This window comes from Dipodascopsis tothii (genome assembly GCF_038497935.1).
Source record: "Dipodascopsis tothii strain CBS 759.85 unplaced genomic scaffold V1510scaffold_2, whole genome shotgun sequence".
Taxonomy (NCBI): domain Eukaryota; kingdom Fungi; phylum Ascomycota; class Lipomycetes; order Lipomycetales; family Lipomycetaceae; genus Neoaidaea; species Neoaidaea tothii.
In genome coordinates, this window is record NW_027117986.1 from 265,489 (window position 1) to 285,895 (window position 20,407).

Genomic DNA, 20,407 nt, shown 5'->3' on the forward strand with positions numbered 1-20,407 from the left:
GTGGAATCATGCAGCCGGAGCGCCGCCGGACCGGCGATGTCGTGGCAAGGTCTAGGCTAGTCCATTGTGTATAATATTTTTGCCAGCCAAGCACGGCAGGGCCCGCAAGCAACGGCAAGCAACAGAGCCTTGGCCCTCGCTCTTAGCACACAGAGCCAAGAGCTCCAGTAATGACGGTTGGGTGCAGACGGACTACATACCTGAGCTCGCCTCCTTCGCCAAGAATGCCTGCTTGTTTATTCAGCTGTGGTGGACGTCCAGAAGACGCTATCAATTCGATCAGAGGATATCACTGGCCAGCGGGCTATCTGATCTAGACTAAAAGCATATGGGTGCTCAGTCCCGCTGAGTCTAGTCCCAACGCGGGGACAAGGTTTACTTGAAACCACGCACTACCTGTTCTACATTCCAAAAAGGACAGTACGCCATCGCGATCGTACCCACGTCGTACCCACACTTGCCACTTTCGGTGACAGCGATTATCTAGCCGTCGCCGCACCGTCGACGCGTTTGCCCTGGAGACTAGCTCTCGCCGCGGCAGTTATCCCGCGAAGACCATGGTTCAGCCGTAATCCCTCGCCTTAACGTTAGAACACACTAGCTCGCCAACGGCATATCGCAGCATCAGTCTAGACGGCGGCGGTAGTGGCCGCTTTGTTTTGGAAACTCGCGCTGGAAATTACAGGCTGCTCTAAGGAAGCCCTCGGGCATACTGTTGTGGGTAAGCGCTGCATTATACTTTTCTGTACAACACAAGCTCTAAATGTGCCGCTCACCTGCGCCAAATTAACCTTTAACTCGAATTGATCTTTTTCAAACTTCTACTTTTCGCAGACACAGAATCGCTGGTTCTCGTCCTTGAACGAGGATTTTGTAGCGTAGGCATTTATATATATCTCTATAATCCCTTAACATGTTTTTTCCTTCCTTATTCACTGAGACTGTGAAGAACTCTCTTAACAATGGCGGACGTTTTCAATGTCTCCGTCTTTTTCATGTAAGTTGAGACAATGTTTCCGATGCCTGTCACGCTCCCCCGTCACTGGGAGTGTTCGGCGAACAATGCCTCGAGAGGACCCGCGCTAACGCAGCAGTGTCTTCCGAGAGACTCTCGAGGCATCGATTATTATCTCTGTGCTTCTGGCCTTCATCAAGCAGGGTCTGGGAGGAGCCACCGATGATCCGAAGTTGTACAAGAGACTAGTGTGGCAGGTGTGGATTGGCTCTGCGATCGGCCTGCTCATCTGTTTTTGTATCGGTGCGGCGTTCATTGCCGTCTGGTACAAGCTTGGAAACGACATCTGGGGACAGTCCGAGGACATCTGGGAGGGTGTGTTCGCTATCATTGCCTGTCTTATCATCACCATCATGGGTCTGGCCCTGCTTAGAATCAACAAGATGAAGGAGAAGTGGCGCGTCAAGATCGCCATTGCGCTCTCGAAGGAGAACAAGAAGAAGGGTTTCGGCCAGTGGTCGCGCCGCTACGCTCTTGCCCTGCTCCCGTTCTTCACCGTGCTCCGTGAGGGTCTCGAGGCCATTGTCTTCGTCGGCGGTGTCTCGCTCTCGGCCCCGGCCTCGGCCTTCCCCCTGCCTGTCATTTGCGGTCTGCTCGCCGGAAGTGCCATCGGTTTCCTGATGTACAAGGGTGGCAACTACGTGCGCATCCAGATCTTCCTGATCATCTCGACCTGCTTCCTGTACCTGGTCGCCGCCGGTCTGATGGCCAAGGCCGTCTGGTACTTTGAGGACAACACCTACGTCAAGCTTGTCGGCTCTGACGTCTCTGAGGAGGGCTCCGGCGCCGGTTCGTACGACATCCGCTACACCATCTGGCACGTCAACTGCTGCAACGGCGAGACCGACGGCGGCTGGATGATCTTCAACGCTCTCTTTGGATGGACCAACACCGGCTACTACGGCTCGGTCATTGTCTACAACCTGTACTGGATCTGCGTTTCGATTGCGATCTGCCTGATGCTCTTCAAGGAGAAGAAGGGCCACTTCCCTCTGATGAAGGCTCGCGCCAAGAAGGATGTCATCGTTCCTGAGGTCAACCTCAGAAACCTTGACAGCCCCGAGGAGAAGGAGATCAAGTCGGAGAGCAACTCGGTCTAAGCCGGACGCTCGGGTCAATAGTTCGAGTTATGTTCTTAGATCATACATAAATTCACTTCTGTTCTATTAATTACCTAGTGTTTTGGTTATTGTGTTCAATATGGTTATACAAAAGTGGGTCAGACGCTGACTTATAATGTTAATAGTTAATTATGAAATAGATATTTCCAGTTATCGCTTTCTGATGTGAATTAATACATGTAACGACTACTTGTCTGCGAGCCGCGCCACCCAGAGCGTGTTGTTGTAGACCCAGCTGCCCTGGGCGCGCGGGTTGGTGGCGTACGCGGCCTGGATGCCGTGCTCGAGCTTGTCAAAGACGAACCCGTAGCTCTCGATGACCTTGACGAGGTCGGCCATGGGCAGCTCGATGCCGGCGGGCTGGTCGTCGTGGCCGGACTCAAAATGCCAGAGCAGCGGGCCGCAGTTGACCCAGTAACGTTTGGAGGCTGAGCTGCGGGCGAGCACTGCCCGGATCGTCTCGATGTACTCGAGCACGTTGGGCGCTGTGTCGATGAAGAACGCGGTCGCGACCACGTCCCAGGCCATGGCCGGGTCGCTGTAGACGTCGACAAAGGCTCCGGCCGTCATCGAGAACCGCGGCAGGCCGGCCGGGTCTGCGTCGTCCGCGGCCAGGCCGGCAAACACGGCCGCCGGGACCACGTCCGGCACGGCAAAGGCCGCCAGCTGGTCGTCGTGCGTGCGCAGGTGCGAGAACGAGCCGACGAACGGGTAGACCCGGAACTGCCCGGCCAGGGTCGTGTGGTTGAGGAAGAAGTAGGACGCGACGAGCATGTGGTACGAGAACTCGTTGCCCTGGGCCGTGTATCCTGAGGTCAGCGCGGCCACGCACGATCCCACCGTTAGCCGCCAGCTCGAAAGGCAGCCGGCCGAGGCCGCAGCCCGGCACCAGCACGCGGACCTGCCGTCTGCGGTCAGCGCGTCCACGCGTCCACGTACCGGTCGCCGTCGCCGACGAGCCGGTCGATCTCGGCCAGGAGGGGCCCGTAGCACGTCGCGCGCTCGCGCTCGCCCTCGGCGCTCCAGTCCCGGTAGATCTGCTTGAGCGTGCCCTGGGCCTTGTCCATGTCGACGGTGCTGGCGGAGGCCCACTCGCTGCGGTCCTGCGGCGCCTCGAACTCGTTGGCGCCGATCTGGGCAACCAGCTCGAGCAGCCCGCTGTTCTGGTCGATGGCCACGTCGATCTGCTCGAGGTTATGGAGGAATCCGGTGGTCTGCGCGAGCACGGCCCGGTGCCGTTCCGACATCCGCGCGTACAGCTCGCGCCGCCGGCCGGTCACATTGTGGTGGGCGGCCCGCCGGTAGAGGTAGAACGAGTTGCTGGGGTCAGCGCGCGCGTTGCGAGTCTTACAGCGTGGCCGTGAGCGCGTTCTGGTCGGCCTGCCGGTCGGAGTCGTCCATGCTGGTTGGCAGACGCGAGGGCCGGCTGCGGCGGTGTGCGGCGGTGCGCGGGCGGTGCGCTCCGGGCGGTGCGCGGCGGTGCGCGGCGGTGCGACCTGCGCCACGGCGGGCGGCCCGCGCCACGGCGGTGCGGGCAGTGCGCGCATGACGCGCCGGCGCCCTAGCCCTGCATGACGCCGTCTATCAAACAATCCGTTCCCCACGCGTGCTGCCAGACAGCGACGGCCTACTGCGCCAGAGCGACGCGACGCAAAGAGCGGCGGGCGACAGATCGCGGCGTGGATCAGGCGTGCCCAGACGCAGACGGCCGCGCACGAACGACACCAGCCCGGCCAGGAACCGCACGAACAGCTGCACTGTCGGAGCGGCCAGACCCAGACGAACGCACGCAATCGCTCAGTGCGCAGCGTGCGCGGGACGGGACGGCCACAGAGGCCCCCCAGACGTGCTCCGGACGCGCAGCGACCATGGACAGCGACGCTGACGAGCCCGTCGGCACAGGCGCGGCCGGCTACGGCGTCACGGCCGAGGTCCTGGTGGACGCACGCAAGATCGTGCAGATCCTGCCGTGCCGGCTGCGGTCGCGGGACGTCGAGGACATCGTGGTAGTCAAGGTGGGTGCGCGCGGCGCTGCGCTGACCGCAGGAAAGTGCGATCGAGCTGTATACGTTGACGGCCGAGTCGGACGTGGCCGACGACTTCATGGACGTGGACGACGGCAGCTCGTCTGGCTCGGACGGCCGGCCGGACGAGCTCTACCAGTTTTCGCTGGTCAAGCGGACACGACTGCACGGGCGGGTGCGGGCCGCGGCCGTGATCCCGCCGGAGGAGCTGCGGCGGCCGGCGGCGCGGGCGGCCAGCGTGCCTGTGGCGTCGTCGCGAGCGACGCTTGCCCAGATCGCCGAGGCGTTCCGGGACGGGCGCGAGAGCCCGGCCGGCGAGCGGCGGCGGTCGGCGACGGCCGAGTCGGACGGGTCGTCCGCCTCGGCGTACTCGGCCGCCCACGAGAAGCTCAACGTGCACCGGCGAACCGAGGGCGCCGACGTGCTGGCGCTGGTCACGGACCAGGGCTTCCTGCTGCTGGCCACGTTCGAGCAGCTGTTTGCCCGGCAGAGCCCCGAGCGGGTGGTCGCGTTCTCCACCACGAGCACGGACCTGAACGAGGCCGCGTTCTCGGTGTTTGCGGCGGTGCCCCTGTCGGCGCCGCGGCGGGCAATCGGCCCGCGGCTGCAGACGTGCGGACGCAGCATCGACATCGACAGCCGGGCAAACGCGCTGCTGATCCCGGCGCACCAGAGCTGCGTCAAGGTCGTGGCGCTCGGCCGCACCGACGCCCACCAGGCGTACTTCTCCGAGATGCGTGAGCTCGAGGTCGACGGCGTCGTGCTCGACGCGCGGTTCCTCGAGCTCGACGACGACGGGCGCAACTGCGCGCTGATTGCCGTCTTCTACGTGGACGACTACGGCAGCGCCAAGTTCAACATGTACCTGTGGTTTGTGGACACGCCGCTGGCCCGGCTCAAGCAGTACTGCACGGCCAAGATCTCGTCGGGTACGTCGGCGACGGGCGCGCTGACCACAGGCCTGACGCTGCCGCTGCTGTCGGTGCCGGTCGCCCACGGCAACGCGATCGTGTACTTTGCGGTACGTGCGGCCCGGCGCGCGCTGACGCCAGGAAACCGCGGCGCACTACGTGCTGGCGACGGACATCATCTCGGTCTCGCAGAACGTGCCCGAGATCGCGTACCCGGCCGAGGGTGGGTGGTTGCAGGAGCGTGCTGACGCAGTGCTCGCGGCCGGCGCGCTGCCGACGCAGGTGTTTCGGCCGCGCGCGCGCGGCCGCCTGGCCGCGCTGGGCGCGGCCGTGCGCGACTACGTCTACGTGGCGTTCGACAGCGGCGCCGTGTACGTGCTGGTCGTCGGCGACGGCCGGACCGAGCTCGTGCTCTACACCCGGCTGGACTCGGACGTCGGCGCCGGGTTCTGCGTGCGCGAGGGCGACGGCACGGACGTCGTGCTCGCCGGCGGCGAGGCCCGCGGCGGCGGCGTCTACCTGGTAAGTGCGGCGGCGGCGGCGCTGATGCAGGTCGCCATCGACGACGCGCTCGCCGGGCTGGCTGCGGCGCGGCCGGGCTGGCCAGGCTACGCGGCAGAGTGCTGGTACGACTTTGCCGGCGTCGGCCCGCTGGCCGACTGCGAGGTGCTCAACACGCCCGACACGGCCGAGGGCCGCATGTTTGTGTGCTCCGGGTTCCGCGCGTCGGGCGCGCTCACGCACGTCCGCCAGGGCATCGAGGCCGAGCTCGTCATGAAGGGCCCCAAGCTGCGGGGGTACGTGTGTGCGCGCGCGCGCTGACCCAGCTCGATCGCCACGTTTGCCGTCACCCAGACCGTGCCGGACCTGCGGTCGTACATCGTCGTCAGCTACCCCTGGAAGTCTGCCGTGTACACGGTCGACCAGTCCGACACGGCCCAGCTCAAGCTGGTGGACGTCTCGACCGCGGGCATGCTCGACAGCGACGCGCCGACGCTGCTGCTGACCAACCTCGGCGAGGGCCACATCCTGCAGGTGACCACGCGCGCGACGGTCGTGTCCAACCTGGGCGCGGCCGCGCCGTCGGACCGCTACGAGGAGCCGGGCACGGCCATCACGCTGGCCGACGTCGACCGCCAGCACGGCATCCTCGTCATGGCCATGGCCGGCCCCGGCGGCGAGAAGCTGGCGCTGGTCGCGCTGGCCGACGGAACGTGAGTGCGCGCGCGGCGCCGCTGACGCCAGCAACCGCCACTGGGCCTACGCCGACCTTGTCTGGGGCGGCCGGCCGTACGAGCCGACGTTCGCGCTGACGGCGCTCAAGATCGCCAGCAGCCGCGCCGGCATCTTTCTGCTGGCGGCAACGAACGACCACCGGCTCTACGCCGGCCGGATCACGCGCGACGGCATTCTGCCGCAGCTGGCCGAGCTGCGAGGTACGCACGCCGGCTCCAGCGCTGACCACAGTGGACGCGCTCCCGCCGGCGGACGTGGTCGAGTCGATCGCGTTCCACGGCGGCCCGGCCGAGTACGTGCTGCTCGGGCTGCGCAGCGGCGGCCTCGTCGTGGGCACGTTCGCCGCGGACGGCCCGGCCGTGGCCGCGCCGTCGCTGTTCCGCGTCGACCGGCTGCCGCTGCGCGTGCAGTACACCAACATCGACCACGAGTACCTCGTGTACTCGCACCGGTTCTGGCGCGTGGCCGTCGTGTACAACGGCGCGCACACGGTGACCATCAACGAGGTCCTCGTGGACGACTTTGCGGACGTACGTGGGCGCGCGGCGCCGCTGACCGCAGAAACAGGTCATGTCCGGGTGCTGCCTGGACCTGCACGACGAGCAGCTCGTGTTCTGCATGATCGGCAACCACCTGAACCTGGTCCAGCTGGGCCGGGCGCCCGGCGAGGTGCTGTCGCAGATCCGCATCGGCGAGGTACGTCCGCGGCGAGCGCGCTGACGCAGACGCCGCGCCGGCTGCTGTACATCGACCACGTCCAGGCGTTTGCGGTCGCGGTCGTCAGCCGCGAGCGCGCGCTGGCGTTTGTGGACCCGATCGAGTGAGTGGGTCGCCGGGCGCGCTGACGCAGCAAACTGGCCGTGGCCGCCGTCTGGCCCGACAACCTCTTTGGCGCCGGCGACACGGTCAACGGCATGTGCGGTACGCTGGGCGCCGGGCGCGCTGACGGCAGAATACGAGATCGTCGTCGGCGACAAGATCTACCGGTACCTGGCCGTGGCGATGGCGGTGACGCGCGGCGGCGCGCGCGCCGGCCGGGGCATGATCCTGCGGCTCACCAACACGGTGTCGGCGGCGCGGCGGCGGTCGTCGGCGCCGCTGGCGCGCCAGATCGAGATCAAGAAGCTCGTCGGCTGGGACTTTGACCGGCCGGCCTACGCGGTCTGCCAGTTCGTCGACCAGGCCGTGCTGTTCTCGACCGGGACCGCGGTCGTGGTCAAGCCGCTGCAGACGAGCGAGGGGCCCAGGGTCGAGGCCGAGCTCGAGCTCGGCAGCCCGGTGGTGGCCATGTCGGTGCGGGACGAGTTTGTGGTCGTGTCGACGCTCAACAACTCGGTGCACGTGCTGGCGTTTGCGGGCGGCCGGCTGGCCGTGGTCGAGAGCGACCTGGTCGCGCGCAACATGATCCACCACCACATCTGCCGGGACGGCTTTGTGCTGGCGTGCGACAAGCAGCGGACGCTGCTCGGGTTCGCCACGCGCTGGGAGCGGCCGCAGCGCGTCGGCGGCGCCGACGCCGACGCCGACGCGGCCACGTTCGTCGGCCCGCTGAGCCCGACGATCGCCGGCACGCTGCAGACGGCGCTGTCGCGGCTGCGGACGGGCCGGTTCCGGCCGGCGTGGATGCCGCGGCGGCGGCCGGCGCCGGCGGACGAGGTGCGGCTGCCGGCGGACGACGCGCCGGCCGAGGGCGGCCGCGACGGCGGCCGCGACGGCGCGGTCGACGACTTTGACCCGGACAACTCGGTGATCGGGACCGGGCTCGACGGCATGGTCTACGGGCTCAACCTGGTCGGCCGCGACGAGTACGACCGGCTGGCGCGCGCGCAGCAGCTGCTGCGGACCGCGCTCGAGTGCTACCTCGTCAGCAGCGCCGAGTGGGCCGGCGGGCGCGTGCCGCTCGAGCTGGCCATGTTCTACGACGGCCGGGTCGAGCTCGGCAACGGACCGCCGGACGAAACCGGCACGGTCGACCTGGCCGGCGGCGTCAGCCTCGCCTTCGGCGAGCCGGCGCCGGCCCCGGCCACCGGCGTCGTCGACGGCGAGCTGCTCAAGCTCTACAAACTCATCGTCGAGTGCTGCCGGGAAGTGCCCGAGCTCGCCGGCAGCGCGGACGCCGCGGACGCCGCGGCCGTGCGCGCGCTCGTCGCCGACGACCGCGAGCTCGCCGCGCTTGTCCACCAGTACGTGCACACGATCGTGCTTTGATTAGGCCAGGTAGTACATGAACTGCTTGCGCTCGGTCCAGTGGCGCAGGCACTTGCCGTACACGTACAGCGGCACGGCAAACAGGCAGATGGCGAGCTGGATGCCGCCGAAGGTCAGGAACGTCGTGCGGTAGCCCGCGCGGTCCAGGAACGAGTTGGTGAAGAGCGAGAACACAAAGCCGAGCACGTTCTTGGAGAAGTTGATGGTCACCAGCGCCTCGCCGGCGTACATGCGGTACGAGTCCACGGCAAAGGTCTGGTCAGCGCGGCAGCGGCACAACTTACGATGGCGGTCGTGCTGCCCAGGCAGCAGCCAAAGCTGATGACGCCGAAGAACACGGTGGGCACGATCCACGCGTCCTCCTCGTACGCGGACCAGCCGAAGCCCATGAGGCCGATGGTGACCGAGAGCGCGACGAAGAGGACCATGACCAGGCGGAACTCGGGCTCGTACGTGCCGTTGTTGCGCCGGATCAGGTACCGCACAATCACGTCCGACACGCGGCCGGCCTGGGTCGGTCAGCCGAGCAGCACACACACTTACCGCGGCGGTGCCGAGGATGCCGCCGACGAACGGGCTGACGTAGAGCAGGCCGACGGAGGTGGCGCTCATGCGGTAGTGGTCGTTCTCGAAGATCTCGGACAGCGACTCGGACATGACAATCAGCCAGACGACGCTCATGGAGTAGAGCACGGTCGCGAAGAGCACGGCCGGGTAGAGGAAGAGCACGAACGGGCGGCAGGCGACCTTCCAGAACGGGTCGCGCGTGTGGCGGCCGCTGAAGACGCGCAGCTCCTGGACGAAGGTGCGCTTGGCCGGCTCGGCCTTGTCGGCGTCGGGGCCGAAGTGCGCGTGGCGGCCGGCGGCGGCGACCGTGGGCGAGCTGTGGTCCGAGACCGACAGCGGCGGGTCCTTCTCGGCGTCGGGCGGCGGCGCGCGCACGTGGAGCGTCACGCTCAGGCTCGAGCGCGACCGGCCCGAGCGCGAGAACGCCTCGCGCGCGCTCTCGGTCTCCTTCTGGCTCCGGCGGTCGTGCGGCACCGGGCTGCGGTCCCAGAACGTCTCGGGCACGAACAGGAAGACGAGCACAAAGTTGAGGCCGACGACGATGGCCAGCAGCCAAAAGACCCAGTTCCAGCCAAGGTCGCTGATGACAAAGCCCGAGACCAGCGGCAGGATGTTCTTGCCGCCGAGCAGCAGCAGCGTGTAGATGCCGACCCGGTACGCGCGCTCGTGCAGGAAGTAGATCTCGGCGATGGTGGCGCTCGGCAGCGACTCGCACGGCGACACGCCGAGGCCGGACAGCACGCGCGCGCCCAGCAGCGACGCGTAGCTGTGCGAGAGGCCGGCCCAGATCGAGCCCACGAAGAGCACGACGACGCCGGCGAGGTACGTGAACCGCTTGCCGTAGAGGATGGCGACCGGCGCCGACACGACCGAGCCCACGCCGAGGGCGAGCATGAAGCCGCCGACGAGGTACGCCAGCTTGCTGAGCGTCACGTCGAACTCGGTGGCCATGGACTTGAAGCCCGAGGCCAGGATCGGCGTCTGGCCGCCGCCGATGAAGCAGTGGAAGCCGATGACGGCGAGGGCCGTGTCGCGGCGCCAGCGCGGCCAGTTGAGGGGGTCGTTGGGGTCGTCGTGCGGCTGCGGGTGGAGCACGATGCCGGTCTTGGTCTTCTTGGTGCGCATGGCCTGCGGCGAGTGCTCGTTGACGTAGTCCGAGACCGCGTTGGTGTCCTCGGAGACGAGCATCGTGACGGTGCCTGGGTCAGCGGCGCGGACGGCGGACTTACCGACGACCTCGTCGTCGTCGCCGACGAGGGGCTGCTTGATGCCAAGCGCGAAGCGGCCCATGGTTGCGGAGCTCAATTGGACGGGCGCATCTGCGATCTGGCGACAAAGACCGGATTTATGTGCAGCCGCTGTGCGGTCGGAAGAAAATCTAATCGGGAGATAAATGTAGTGACGCCATAAGTAAACAGCCGCTTATGCAGCCGTGCAGTAGCGCGGCGACGTGCAGCAACGTCCCAGCCGCGCGGCGGCCGTTGTGCGGGCCCAGCGCGGCGGCGCCGGCGACGGCGCCGCCGCCTGACGGCCGACGTCACCGCGCGCGGCGCGTGGCCGGCGCGCTACGGCGGGCGCGCGCGGCCCGGCGGGGCGGCCGCCGAGCGCTACGGGCAGGGTGAGACAGCACGGGCCCGAACAGCGCACGGTGTCGTCATACGCAGCCAACAGGCCGGCTCACAGAGAAATGCAATGACTATCGACTCCATCCAAACTTTCCAATTTTCGACCACCCGGCCGACGTCGGGCTGGTCACGGGCTCGCCCTTTCGTGCGCTGGGCGGCCCGGCCCGGGGCGTCTGCCCGAGCTCCTTGCGGGCGTGGTCGAGCTGCCGCCGGACGTACTCGACCTCTTCGGTGACCATGGCCTCGCTGGCCTTGGCGCAGGCCAGCTCGATGCGGAGCGCCTCGCACGAGTCGCAGTCGATGGTGCCGGAGCGGGCGCGGCCGATGGCGCCAAAGTCGGGCGTGGACATCTGCTTGTCGAGCGAGCGCGGGCGGGGCTGCGCGACGGCGGGCGGCGGCTGCGACGTGACGGCGGGGAGGGGGTTGTCGAGGACCTCGCTGGGGCTGGCGAGGCCGGGGGGGAAGTCCGGGGGACGGGCGGCCCGGGGGACGGGTGGCTGTGCGGGGGGCGCAGGCGGCGCAGGCACCGCCGCGGGCACCGCCGCGGGCACCGCCGCAGGCACCGCCTCAGTCACAGGTCCCGGCCCCTCGGCGCCGGTCACGCGCACTGACGTCTCGGTCACACACGCATTCCCGGGCGCGTGGATCGCCCCCTGAACAGCGCGCCCCTGCGTCGCCCCCTGAGTATCAGGCACCGCCGCCGCCGCCGCCGCCGCCGCCACCGCGTTCACGGCCAGCTCGGCCGGCAGCTCCGGGATCCCGTTCGGAAACAGCTCGGCCGTGTTCACGTACAGCGACGACGACCGCCGGTTGAACGAGCTCGACGTGACGCGCATGTGCGTCCGCCGCCGCACCGGCACCGGCGCCACAAACTGTGGCTCGGGCTTCTCGCTCGACGGCGAGTCCACGTAGTCGTAGTCCTGCGGCGAGAACTCGTCCTCCTCGGCCGGCTCGTCCACCCGCGGCACCTGCAGCCTCGGCTGCGGCTTGCGCGGCGGGAACACCATCGCCGGCAGCGCCGGCAGCACCGGCGTCGGCGGCTGCACCACAACCTCCGGCTGCTGCCGTGTCCGCACCTCGTTCAGCGTCCGTTCGATGCGCGTGCACTCGCGCTGCGACTCCTGGTACCGCGTGCGCATCTCGGACAGCTGCGCGCGCACGCCCGCGGCCTCGGCCGTCTGGTGGTCCAGCTCGCGGCGCAGGAGCCGGTTCTGCTCGCGCTCCGCGTCGTTCTCCGCGCGCGCAAACTCGAGCTGGCGCACCAGGTCCTTGAACGTCAGCAGCCGCTGCGTCGTCGCCGAGTCCCGCTGGAACTTGTCGCGGATGTCCGCGCCCTCGACGCGCAGCGCCGGCTCGAGCGAGCTGTTTTGGTCGTGGATGACCTTGTCGAAAAAGCGCTCGAACGTGTTGCGGTCCTCCTCGCGCGCGTTCTTCTCGGCCTCGAGCTCCTCGACGGCCTCGGCGTACTGCTTCTGCAGCGTGCTCAGCGCCAGCACCAGGTCCTCGATCTGGCCGTGCAGGTCCGCGGCCTGCTTGCGCGAGAGCGCGGCCGCGTCCAGCCGGTCGTCGGCGTCGGCCGAGTTCACCGTGGACGTCAGCGACAGCTTGGACGACGACCGGTGCAGCACGCGCGGGCGGGCCGGCGCGGCCGCCGCGGCCGACGACGCCCAGATGCGGCCGATGAACCGCGAGGCCACGGCCTGCAGCTCGGACGGCTGGACGACGTGCGCGCCCGGCTTGGCCGCCGCGTGGTCCGGCACGGCCGCCGCCAGCTGCTGCGCCTGGTACCGGCGCTCGAGCGCCTCGAGCGCGCCGCGCGTGGCCACCGACGTCAGCGACATGGTCTCGGCAATCAGCGGGTCCGCGTTCTCCTGGTAGACGTCCCACAGCGCGCGGCTCAGCAGCAGCCGCAGGATCTCGTCCTCCTCGGCCAGGCCGAGGATGCGCGCCTCGTTGGCCTTCATGACGGCGATCGCCACGCGCAGCAGCGTCTCGACCGCGCCCTCGGCGAAGATCACGTCGTAGATGCGCAGCAGGATGCCCAGCGGGCAGGTCACGGCGAAAAACGACAGGAACCACTGGCTCGCGTAGATCGACTGGATGCCGAACGCGCCCAGGTGCGCGGCCACCGCCGGCACAAACTGCTCGAGCAGGTGCGAGAACTGGAACATGCGCAGGTGCAGGCCGGCCATGTCGGCCGTGAACATGGTGCGCAGGTCGTACTCCTCCATGAGCCGCACCAGCACGCAGAACGCCTCGGGCTCGCCCATGTGCATCAGCAGCGGCCCCACGATGAACGCCAGGCCCTGGCAGTAGCCCACCTGCATGTCGTACAGGCTGAACGCGCGCAGGACCTTGCCGAGCATCTGCTGGCCCTCGCCGCCCACCTCGCGGAACATGTCCACGCCCGGAAACGTGCGCGGCAGGTCCCGGCCAATCACCTTGTCGTACGGCGACGCCTCGGTCGACAGCGCCGTGTACAGCGACCGCAGCGTGGCGTCGCTGGCGTCGGCCATGCTCTGCCAGACCAGCCCGCGCAGCGGCGGCGGCACCCCCAGCTTGATCTTCTTGGACAGCAGGAACGGCAGCTTGGCGGCCGTGCGTGAGTAGTCGGCCACGAGCGCCGTCCAGAACTCGAGGTCCGTGAGCGGCGGCGGGTCGGGCACGAGCGAGACGCGCAGGATCGACTCCTCGTCGACGAACCGCCGCAGCTGGTCCACCGAGACCACGCGCTTGTGGCCCGGCGCCAGCGACACCGACGACGCGGACGAGGCCGAGTTGAACGACAGCATCGACGCGCCGCTGGAGATCGACGACAGCGCCTTGGGGTCCTTTTCGAGGCGCGAGTTCTCGCGCTGCAGCCGGGCCAGGAGAAACGACGTGGTCTCGTCGCCGGTCGAGTCCTTGGACTCCTCGCACTCGTTGCGCTCGAGGCCGGCCCAGTCGAGCGCGTCGACGTCGTCGGCGTCGATCTCGGGCGTGCCGAGCCGGCGCAGGGTGGCGTTGGCGTCGTCGGATCGGCGCGGCGCGGCGCCGGCCGGGCCGGGCCCGCCGCTGGCCCCGCCGGCGGCCTCGTCGTCGCTGGCGCCGGCGGCCTCGTCGCCGCTGCCGGCCCCGCTATCGGCTCCTTCCTCGGTCTCGTTCTCGGTCTCGTTCTCGGTCTCGTCCTCGCCGCCGTCGCGGCCATCCAGCTCAAAGTCGTCCGCGCAGAGCTCGTCGCAGCCAATTGCCGTCGGCGCCACCGTCGGCGTGCGGTTCCCGGCATCGCTCTCGGTCAGCACGCCCGGCGCCAGCCGCTCCGGCGACTTCTCCGCGCGCGTGTACAGCGACGAGATGCCTCGGCTGGCCGGCCGGCCGTCGTCCGACAGGCTGATCGAGACCAGCGACGCCGTGTCGTAGCCCCGGCGGCTCATGCTCGCGGGCGGCGGCCCGTCCACGCGGACGGCCGTGTCTGCGGCGGTGGAGCGGCCCGGGCGGGCATCGGCGGCCGTGCGGCGCGCCGTGCTGGTGTCGAGGGTCGGGCGGTGCCGGGCTCCCCAGACGGTCTCGTCCGCGGGTCGGGCGGGTGCGGCGGGGGCGGCCGTGTGCGCGCGATCGGCCAAACGTGCCAGGGCGGTGTCTGGAGCGCAGCCTGGCTTCCAGGCGGGAGGGCAGAGCGGTCGGTGCCGTGGTGAAGACCGCAGCGGCGACGCGACGAAAACAAAAGGGTAGTCTAATGGCTAATTGCCCAGCGCTAGCCGGAGCGGGCGTGGGCTGCGACAGATATGCAACGCGTTTGAGCAACGCGTAGGGGCGCCCTAGCCCTGCGTGTCAGGTGACGCGCTAGCCGGAGCGGGCGCGCCACGCGGCGTGCCTGGCGCGCGCGCGGCAAGGGGGCGGCTGCGCACGGTTGCCGGGGCAACGCACGTGGCCCTTGATCCTGCGGCAGGGGCCTGCGGCAGGGGCGCAGGAGCGCCGCGGGCGTTGCCGGGGCAACCGTTGCCGGGGCAACGCCGCCGCGTCAAAACCCCGTCCCGCGCACCGTTGCCGTCAACAATGCCGCCCGCAAAGACGCTCAAGGCCTTCGACGACCGCATCGCCACGTTCCGCGCGGCCCGCGCCGCCGGCGGCAAGTTCACCAAGCGCGCCAAGGCCGGCGCGGGCGGCGCGGCCTGGCCGCACACGAAGCCGTCGGCCACGCACGTAAGTTTGCTGCGCGCGCCGCTGACGCCAGCTCGCCCGCGCCGGCTTCATCTTCAAGCCGGTGGCGCGCTCGCCGGACAACGTCGTGTGCTTCATGTGCCACAAGTCGCTCGACGGCTGGGAGGCCGGCGACGACCCGAACGAGGAGCACTACCGGCACTCGCCGGAGTGCGCGTGGGCGGTGCTGCACGCGCCCAAGGACGTGCTGTACGGGCTCGACCCGTCGTCGGACGAGATCGCGCGGTACCGGCTCGAGACCTTCGGCACGTGGTGGCCGCACGACGGCAAGCGCGGCTGGGTGCCGACCAGCGAGGCGGTGAGTGCGCGCGCGGCGCGGCTGACGCCAGCTCGCCCACGCCGGCTTCTTCTACAGCCCGAGCCGGGCCGGCGACGACCTGGCGGCCTGCCGCTACTGCGGCCTGGTGCTTGACGGCTGGGAGCCGAAGGACAGCCCGACGGACGAGCACCAGAAGCGGAGCCCGGAGTGCTTTTTCTTCACGCACGAGGCGCCGGCCGCCAAGCGCGGCAAGCGCAAGAGCACGCAGCCGGCGACCGGCAGCAAGCGCACGAGCGCGGTCTCGGTCGAGGGCGAGGACGACAGCGCGGACGACGGGGCGCCGCGGCCGAAGCGCCGCAACACCCGCAACAGCAAGCGGTTCTCGGCCGGGACGGACGACGACGAGCCGCCGCGCCGGGCGAGCCGCCGCGCGTCCGCGCGCATAGCCGCCAAGGACTCGTCGAGCGTGATCCTGGGCGACTCGATTGTCGAGACCGAGGAGGAGACGTCGGTGGTGCTGCCGGCGGCGCCGGCCGGGCCGGGGGCCGACGCCGAGGCGACGCCGAAACGCGCGGCGCCGGCGAAGGAGGCGTCGCCGGAGGCGCCGCCAGCGCCGGCGCCGCCAGCGGACCCGCCAGCGGACCCGCCGGCCGAGCCGCGGACGGTCGCGGGCGTCAAGCCCGAGACCCTCGAGTCGCGTCTGCGCCAGCTCGTGCCCTCGTCGCCGTACACGACCGCGAACGAGTCCACGGCGCTGTCGCCGGCGCTGTCGGCGCCGGCTTCGCCAAGGGCCGAGCAGCCGGCGACGCCGCGGCCCGAGTCCGACTCGGACGCCAGCATGCAGCCGAGCCCAGACCTGTCGGTGCGTGTGCCGTCTGGGGCCAGCCACAAGTCGTCCACGGCGTCGGTGTTTGAGGACGCGGTCGAGCCGGCGGACGTGCCGACGCCGACGGGCGCCACCGGGCTCTCGCGGTCGCCGGTGCGGCTGGGCCGGTCGCCGCGGTCGCCGCGGTCGCCGGCGTCGCCGACTCGCCGGGCGTTCGGCCCGGACCCGGCCACCCCGCGGTCTGGCTTGGTGCGCCGGCTGTTTCTGGGCACGCCGCAGAAGGCCGGCCTGAGCCTGCCGTCACCGACGCGCGACGACATGGACAAGACCGTCCAGGAGTGGATCTACGAGAGCGCGGCGCGGGCAGAGGCGATGCTGCTGGAGAAGTGCGACGGGCTGGTGCGCAAGCTGGAGCGGGAGATGCAGCGCGCGTCGGACGCGGTGCGGGGATGCTAGGCGCGGCAGCCGCACGGCGTGCGGCGATGAGCCGCACGGGCTGCGGCGCGTCAGCCGCACAGTGTGCGGCGTCCGTGAGCCGCACGGTCTGCGGCGCTGCGGCGGCACGCGGCGCGCCGTCCGGCCGGCCGTCCGCGCCCGTCCTCGCCCGTCCGCGCCCGTCCTCGCCCGTCGCGCCCCCCTCGCCCCCGTCCCGACTCCGCCGCCACCCTACGATGCGACCGGACACGCAACAGTCTCGTGGACGCAGTGTACAATATACGTCATGGATACCTGAGCTAGCCCTGATCGGCGCGCTAACGCGACTTCATGCACCGTTGCGCCTGCCCGCAGACGCGCGCGCTAGCGTGTGCCAGGCCGCCCGGTCGAGCGTAGCCTCCCGTCGGGGGACCGGTGATCCAGCGCACCGGGTCGCGCAACGGCGTCAGCCGCCGCGCACGGCCGCAGCCGCCGCGCGCGCGTCCGCGCAGCCCGCGCGGGGACAGTTATTAATAGCCGCCCAGGGTCCCAAGCGACCAAGGCTGGGCAAAGACCGGCCAAGCGCCGCGAGGCAGACGCGGCGCAGCCATTTAGGGTTAGCTCGGACCGGATCGTGACCGGGCGTGGCATATAAAACGTTTTCCGCGCCGCCCCGACCGCACAAACAATGACGGACCTGGTGGTGCCCAAGAGCGAGCGCAAGGCGCGGTGGTCCGGGATCTTTGGCCGCGACGAGCGCGGACGCGAGGAAGACGTCGCCGGCGCGCGCGCGCGCTCGCCGTTCGAGCGGATGCGGTCGCGGTCGCGGTCGCGGGCGACCGAGTCCCCGCCGGCCGAGGGCGAGAACGCGCGCGCGGACGAGGCCGTCGAGGACGACGAGGACGACGAGGACGACGACGGCGACGACGCGTTCCTCGAGCTGACCGAGTCCAGCCTGCCCAAGCTGACGATCTCGGCGCCCGAGGGCGAGGAGCCGCTGACGCTGGCCGCAACCAACCCCAAGAAGAAGAAGAAGGGCCTGCTGTCGGGCGGGTACCGGCGCAGCAGCCGCACGTCCAAGTACGACCAGCCCGAGACCGACGAGGAGGCGCACACGCGCGAGACCCTCGAGGAGGTGCTCGCGTTCGTCTGCCAGCGGCGCATCGGCATGATGGCCAACCGCAACCTCAAGGGCTGGCTGGTCGCGCGGCCAGTCACGATCGCCGAGGTCCTCGACGGCGTCGACTTTGTGTTCCACACCAACACGCAGACCTGCAAGCAGGTCGACCTGGACGAGGACGGCCACATGAACCTCTCGTTCCAGCACAGCTCGACCGGCGAGTGGGTGTCCATCACGGGCAAGGCCCGCATGTCCAACGACCCCGAGATCGTCAACAAGTACATCAAGCAGGATCACCTGCGCCAGTGGTTGGGAAACAAACTCGAGAACTCAAAGGTACGTGCGGTTCTTTGTTCGCGGCTGACCAGCAGAACATCGGCATCGTCAAGTTCCGCACGCTGGCAATGGCCTACGCCATCTCGGAGGACTTCAAGTTCACGCCGTCGACGATGAAGGACGGCATCATGTCGGGCACCGTCGAGCACCGCAGCACGGCCGGCACGGTTGGCGCCGACCAGATCAAGCACTTCCGCAAGCGCGTCCAGCACTTCCAGAAGCTCGAGGAGATCGCCGAGGCGTACCGGAGCCGCAAGTAGCGGCCGCGGCCGCCTGGCCCGGCCGGCCTGGCCGCGCCGGCCGCTGCTGCGGCCGCCAGCTGCCGCCGCCGTCGCCCCGCGCCCGCGCACCGGTCTGGCGATCGTCGCGTGGCCCAAGGTTTTGAATAGGATTTAGCCGAGAACGCGCACCGGCGTCCGGACAAAGACCACAAGAACGAGAACAACGGCAGGCGCCCGGCCACCGCCGCGCTTGTGTAGACCAGTAGATAACCGATGGCGGCACCCGGTCATCAGCCGACGACATGCCCTCAATTGGATACGACACCGTCGGCGGGCGCTCGGCACGGCCGCGGCCGCTGCCGCGGCTCGACACGGACGTCCCGGTGCTGTTTGAGCCACTCAAGCCCACGATCCGGTCGACGAACGGGCTGTCGATGATGCTCAGCAACTTCCTGTGGGGCCAGGCCGCGGGCCTGCACAAGATCCGGCGGCCGGCGACCGACCAGGACCGGCGGCTGGCGGTGACGTTTGCTGTGCGCATGTGCACCTTCGGCCCCGTGGGCCTGCGCACGCCCGCAGTCTGGCGCACACTCGAGGGCACGTTCCACTACGGCTGCGTAGTGGACGTGCTGCCGGACGTGACCACGCTCAAGTGGCGGACGTTTTGCGCGCGCGTGGCCATGGAGCTCGACTACTACGGCGTGCGCTCGCCGGACGCCGCGCGCGGCCTGTACCCGATCTCGGCATACTACGCCAACCACCGGCACCTCGGCCGGCGCGGGCTGTGCGTGCTGCGAGAGAACGAGGCGGGCGCGGGCGCCAAGGCTGCGCGCGCGGCCAAGTCCATCGACGTGGCCAAGCTCGTCGACGGCGAGCGCGAGCGCCGCCGCCTCGACCGCGCCATGCTCTGCGACGTCCTCGTCGAGTTCTGGCTCGAGACCGTGGCTGTGCACGGCGTGCCCGTGCCCAAGAGCGCTGCCGCCCGCGACCTCGTCGTCGCGGCCGTGCTCCACATGAACGCCACCGGCGGCCTGCTGGGCCTGCGCAAGGCGCACACCTGGCCCGACATCGACCTGGACCCGCACACCGGCCGGCCGGCCGAGCTCGTGCGCCGCACGAGCGCCCGCGCCTGGATCACGCTCTGCCGCGCGCTCGGCGCCAAGCTCGACGAGCTGCTTGGCAGATAGACAGCCAATACACTCATGCAGGACACGCCCAGTCGGGCACCGTACGCCGCCCGCTGGCCTCCCAGCCCGCGCGGTCGACCACGGCGCCGCGGCCGGTGAAACAGCCGGCCAGGGACGCCGCGCCGGCGTCCGCCCGGCCAAGATAGAGCGCGGCGCCGGCGACCGCGCCCAGCGTGGCCACGCCGCGCACCGCCAGCACCGCATTGCCGCCCTCCACCGCGCGGTGGAACGGCTGGCGGGCGGCGACGGCCGTGCGGATCCGCGCCAGCGCCAGCGCCCGCAGTCCGGCAATTCCCGCGGCCGGTCCCGCAAACACCACGTGCGCGGCGGCCGCCGCCCGCACGTCGATCGGCAGCGCAAACAGCACCCGTGCGGCCAGCTCGTCCAGCGGCAGCTCGCCGTCGTCGTCGTGGTCGTCTGCGCGCGCAAAGTAGATCTCGTCCAGCTCGGCCGGCGTCCGCGCCAACGCCACGTCCTCCACGGCTCGCGTGCTCGTCCGTGCGACGAACGGCAGCTCGTAGAATGCGCACACGGGCGTCACGGTCGTCGTGCCCGCGTCCAGCTCGATCACGAGCGCGTTTTCTGTTGCGGCCGCCAGTGCGGCGCACACCGGTGCTGGCACAAACGCTACCTCGCACGCCGTCTGGAACGTATCAAACACGGCGTCCACCAGTGCGCGCTTGTGCGTCACGGGCAGGTACGTCGGCTCGACAACCACGAACGGCCGCCGCGCCCGCGACGGCGACAGCAACACGTGGTGAGTCTGCGCCAGCGTCCTCATCGCCCGCGCAAAGTCCGGCACCTGCGATTTGCCGTCCAGCTCGGCGACGGCCACAAACAGCGGCGCGGACGCCAGCGCGCCCTGTATCCTGCTTCCTGACTGCACATGGACGACGTACGCCGTCTCGAGCGCGCGCGAGCGCGGCGAAGCGGGACTGGACATTTCTTTGTTGTGGACGCGGTGCGGCCGTCACGTGTGGTCGCGATGCTGGTGTAACGCGAAACCCTGCGCGAGGGAGGGTTTGGCGCGCACTGGAGCCGCACGGCGTGCGGCTGCCAAGCAGACCGCCGCACGCGCGGCACTACGCGTCCGAGCGCGGCCCAATGGGGCCAGCCGGCAACCCCGCAGCGGGGCCT

The 20,407-nt window shown here is 69.4% G+C and overlaps 8 protein-coding genes across 8 annotated transcripts; 4 read left to right on the plus strand and 4 right to left on the minus strand.

Moving 5' to 3' along the window:
* Positions 1-835: 835 nt before the first annotated feature.
* Positions 836-2,329, plus strand: V1510DRAFT_410022 (iron permease FTR1/Fip1/EfeU). The gene is made up of 2 exons (XM_066932652.1): positions 836-997; positions 1,095-2,329. The coding sequence occupies exons 1-2, from the start codon at positions 963-965 to the stop codon at positions 2,113-2,115; spliced, it is 1,056 nt and encodes a 351-aa protein (XP_066791443.1). The 5' UTR covers positions 836-962; the 3' UTR covers positions 2,116-2,329.
* On the minus strand, positions 2,219-3,607 carry V1510DRAFT_165785 (N2227-like protein-domain-containing protein). Its single transcript, XM_066930384.1, has 4 exons — positions 3,488-3,607; positions 3,076-3,456; positions 2,977-3,044; positions 2,219-2,945 (listed from the first exon to the last, which is right to left on the minus strand). Exons 1-4 carry the CDS (start codon positions 3,535-3,537, stop codon positions 2,323-2,325), a joined length of 1,122 nt encoding a protein of 373 aa, XP_066791444.1. The 5' UTR covers positions 3,538-3,607; the 3' UTR covers positions 2,219-2,322.
* Positions 3,608-4,004: 397 nt separating this feature from the next.
* On the plus strand, positions 4,005-8,515 carry V1510DRAFT_400760 (mono-functional DNA-alkylating methyl methanesulfonate N-term-domain-containing protein; the record flags this gene model as incomplete). The annotated part of the gene is made up of 13 exons (XM_066931976.1): positions 4,005-4,151; positions 4,183-5,089; positions 5,120-5,181; positions 5,213-5,294; positions 5,325-5,593; positions 5,624-5,868; positions 5,899-6,285; positions 6,317-6,507; positions 6,539-6,837; positions 6,869-7,003; positions 7,033-7,127; positions 7,158-7,228; positions 7,260-8,515. 13 exons carry the CDS (start codon positions 4,005-4,007, stop codon positions 8,513-8,515), a joined length of 4,146 nt encoding a protein of 1,381 aa, XP_066791445.1.
* On the minus strand, positions 8,398-10,432 carry V1510DRAFT_372290 (major facilitator superfamily domain-containing protein). The gene is made up of 4 exons (XM_066931490.1): positions 10,312-10,432; positions 9,059-10,281; positions 8,800-9,024; positions 8,398-8,770 (listed from the first exon to the last, which is right to left on the minus strand). Exons 1-4 carry the CDS (start codon positions 10,370-10,372, stop codon positions 8,516-8,518), a joined length of 1,764 nt encoding a protein of 587 aa, XP_066791446.1. The 5' UTR covers positions 10,373-10,432; the 3' UTR covers positions 8,398-8,515.
* Positions 10,433-10,778: 346 nt separating this feature from the next.
* V1510DRAFT_388549 (rab-GTPase-TBC domain-containing protein) lies at positions 10,779-14,120 on the minus strand (the record flags this gene model as incomplete). The annotated part of the gene is made up of 3 exons (XM_066931719.1): positions 10,779-11,057; positions 11,439-11,648; positions 11,760-14,120. 3 exons carry the CDS (start codon positions 14,118-14,120, stop codon positions 10,779-10,781), a joined length of 2,850 nt encoding a protein of 949 aa, XP_066791447.1.
* An 800-nt stretch (positions 14,121-14,920) lies between these two features.
* Positions 14,921-15,344, plus strand: V1510DRAFT_349176 (inhibitor of apoptosis repeat-containing protein; the record flags this gene model as incomplete). Its single annotated transcript, XM_066930844.1, has 2 exons — positions 14,921-15,205; positions 15,237-15,344. Coding segments are annotated over 2 exons (393 nt in total), but the record flags the coding sequence as incomplete, so codon positions are not given.
* Positions 15,345-17,298: 1,954 nt separating this feature from the next.
* V1510DRAFT_410040 (uncharacterized protein) lies at positions 17,299-18,901 on the plus strand. The gene is made up of 4 exons (XM_066932653.1): positions 17,299-17,862; positions 17,898-18,111; positions 18,436-18,748; positions 18,786-18,901. The coding sequence occupies exons 1-3, from the start codon at positions 17,575-17,577 to the stop codon at positions 18,519-18,521; spliced, it is 588 nt and encodes a 195-aa protein (XP_066791449.1). The 5' UTR covers positions 17,299-17,574; the 3' UTR covers positions 18,522-18,748; positions 18,786-18,901.
* Positions 18,902-19,283: 382 nt separating this feature from the next.
* On the minus strand, positions 19,284-20,246 carry V1510DRAFT_436345 (uncharacterized protein; the record flags this gene model as incomplete). Its single annotated transcript, XM_066935562.1, has 1 exon — positions 19,284-20,246. Exon 1 carries the CDS (start codon positions 20,211-20,213, stop codon positions 19,284-19,286), a length of 930 nt encoding a protein of 309 aa, XP_066791450.1. The 5' UTR covers positions 20,214-20,246.
* Between the last annotated feature and the right edge of the window lie 161 nt (positions 20,247-20,407).

What these genes read in the sequence shown, in the direction of transcription:
- V1510DRAFT_410040 (XM_066932653.1), top strand. Translation starts at nt 17,575, where the DNA reads ATGATGGCCAACCGCAACCTCAAGGGCTGGCTGGTCGCGCGGCCAGTC. An exon ending in ACAAACTCGAGAACTCAAAG is followed by an intron (nt 17,863 to 17,897) that starts GTACGTGCGGTT and finishes GCTGACCAGCAG; the next exon opens with AACATCGGCATCGTCAAGTT. An exon ending in GATCGCCGAGGCGTACCGGA is followed by an intron (nt 18,112 to 18,435) that starts GCCGCAAGTAGC and finishes GGCACGGCCGCG; the next exon opens with GCCGCTGCCGCGGCTCGACA.
- V1510DRAFT_410022 (XM_066932652.1), top strand. Translation starts at nt 963, where the DNA reads ATGGCGGACGTTTTCAATGTCTCCGTCTTTTTCAT. An exon ending in AATGTCTCCGTCTTTTTCAT is followed by an intron (nt 998 to 1,094) that starts GTAAGTTGAGAC and finishes CTAACGCAGCAG; the next exon opens with TGTCTTCCGAGAGACTCTCG.
- V1510DRAFT_372290 (XM_066931490.1), bottom strand. Translation starts at nt 10,372, where the DNA reads ATGGGCCGCTTCGCGCTTGGCATCAAGCAGCCCCTCGTCGGCGACGAC. An exon ending in GCATCCTCGGCACCGCCGCG is followed by an intron (nt 9,025 to 9,058) that starts GTAAGTGTGTGT and finishes TGACCGACCCAG; the next exon opens with GCCGGCCGCGTGTCGGACGT. An exon ending in TGGGCAGCACGACCGCCATC is followed by an intron (nt 8,771 to 8,799) that starts GTAAGTTGTGCC and finishes CGCGCTGACCAG; the next exon opens with ACCTTTGCCGTGGACTCGTA.
- V1510DRAFT_165785 (XM_066930384.1), bottom strand. Translation starts at nt 3,537, where the DNA reads ATGGACGACTCCGACCGGCAGGCCGACCAGAACGCGCTCACGGCCACG. An exon ending in CTCGTCGGCGACGGCGACCG is followed by an intron (nt 3,045 to 3,075) that starts GTACGTGGACGC and finishes CGCTGACCGCAG; the next exon opens with ACGGCAGGTCCGCGTGCTGG. An exon ending in TTTCGAGCTGGCGGCTAACG is followed by an intron (nt 2,946 to 2,976) that starts GTGGGATCGTGC and finishes CGCTGACCTCAG; the next exon opens with GATACACGGCCCAGGGCAAC.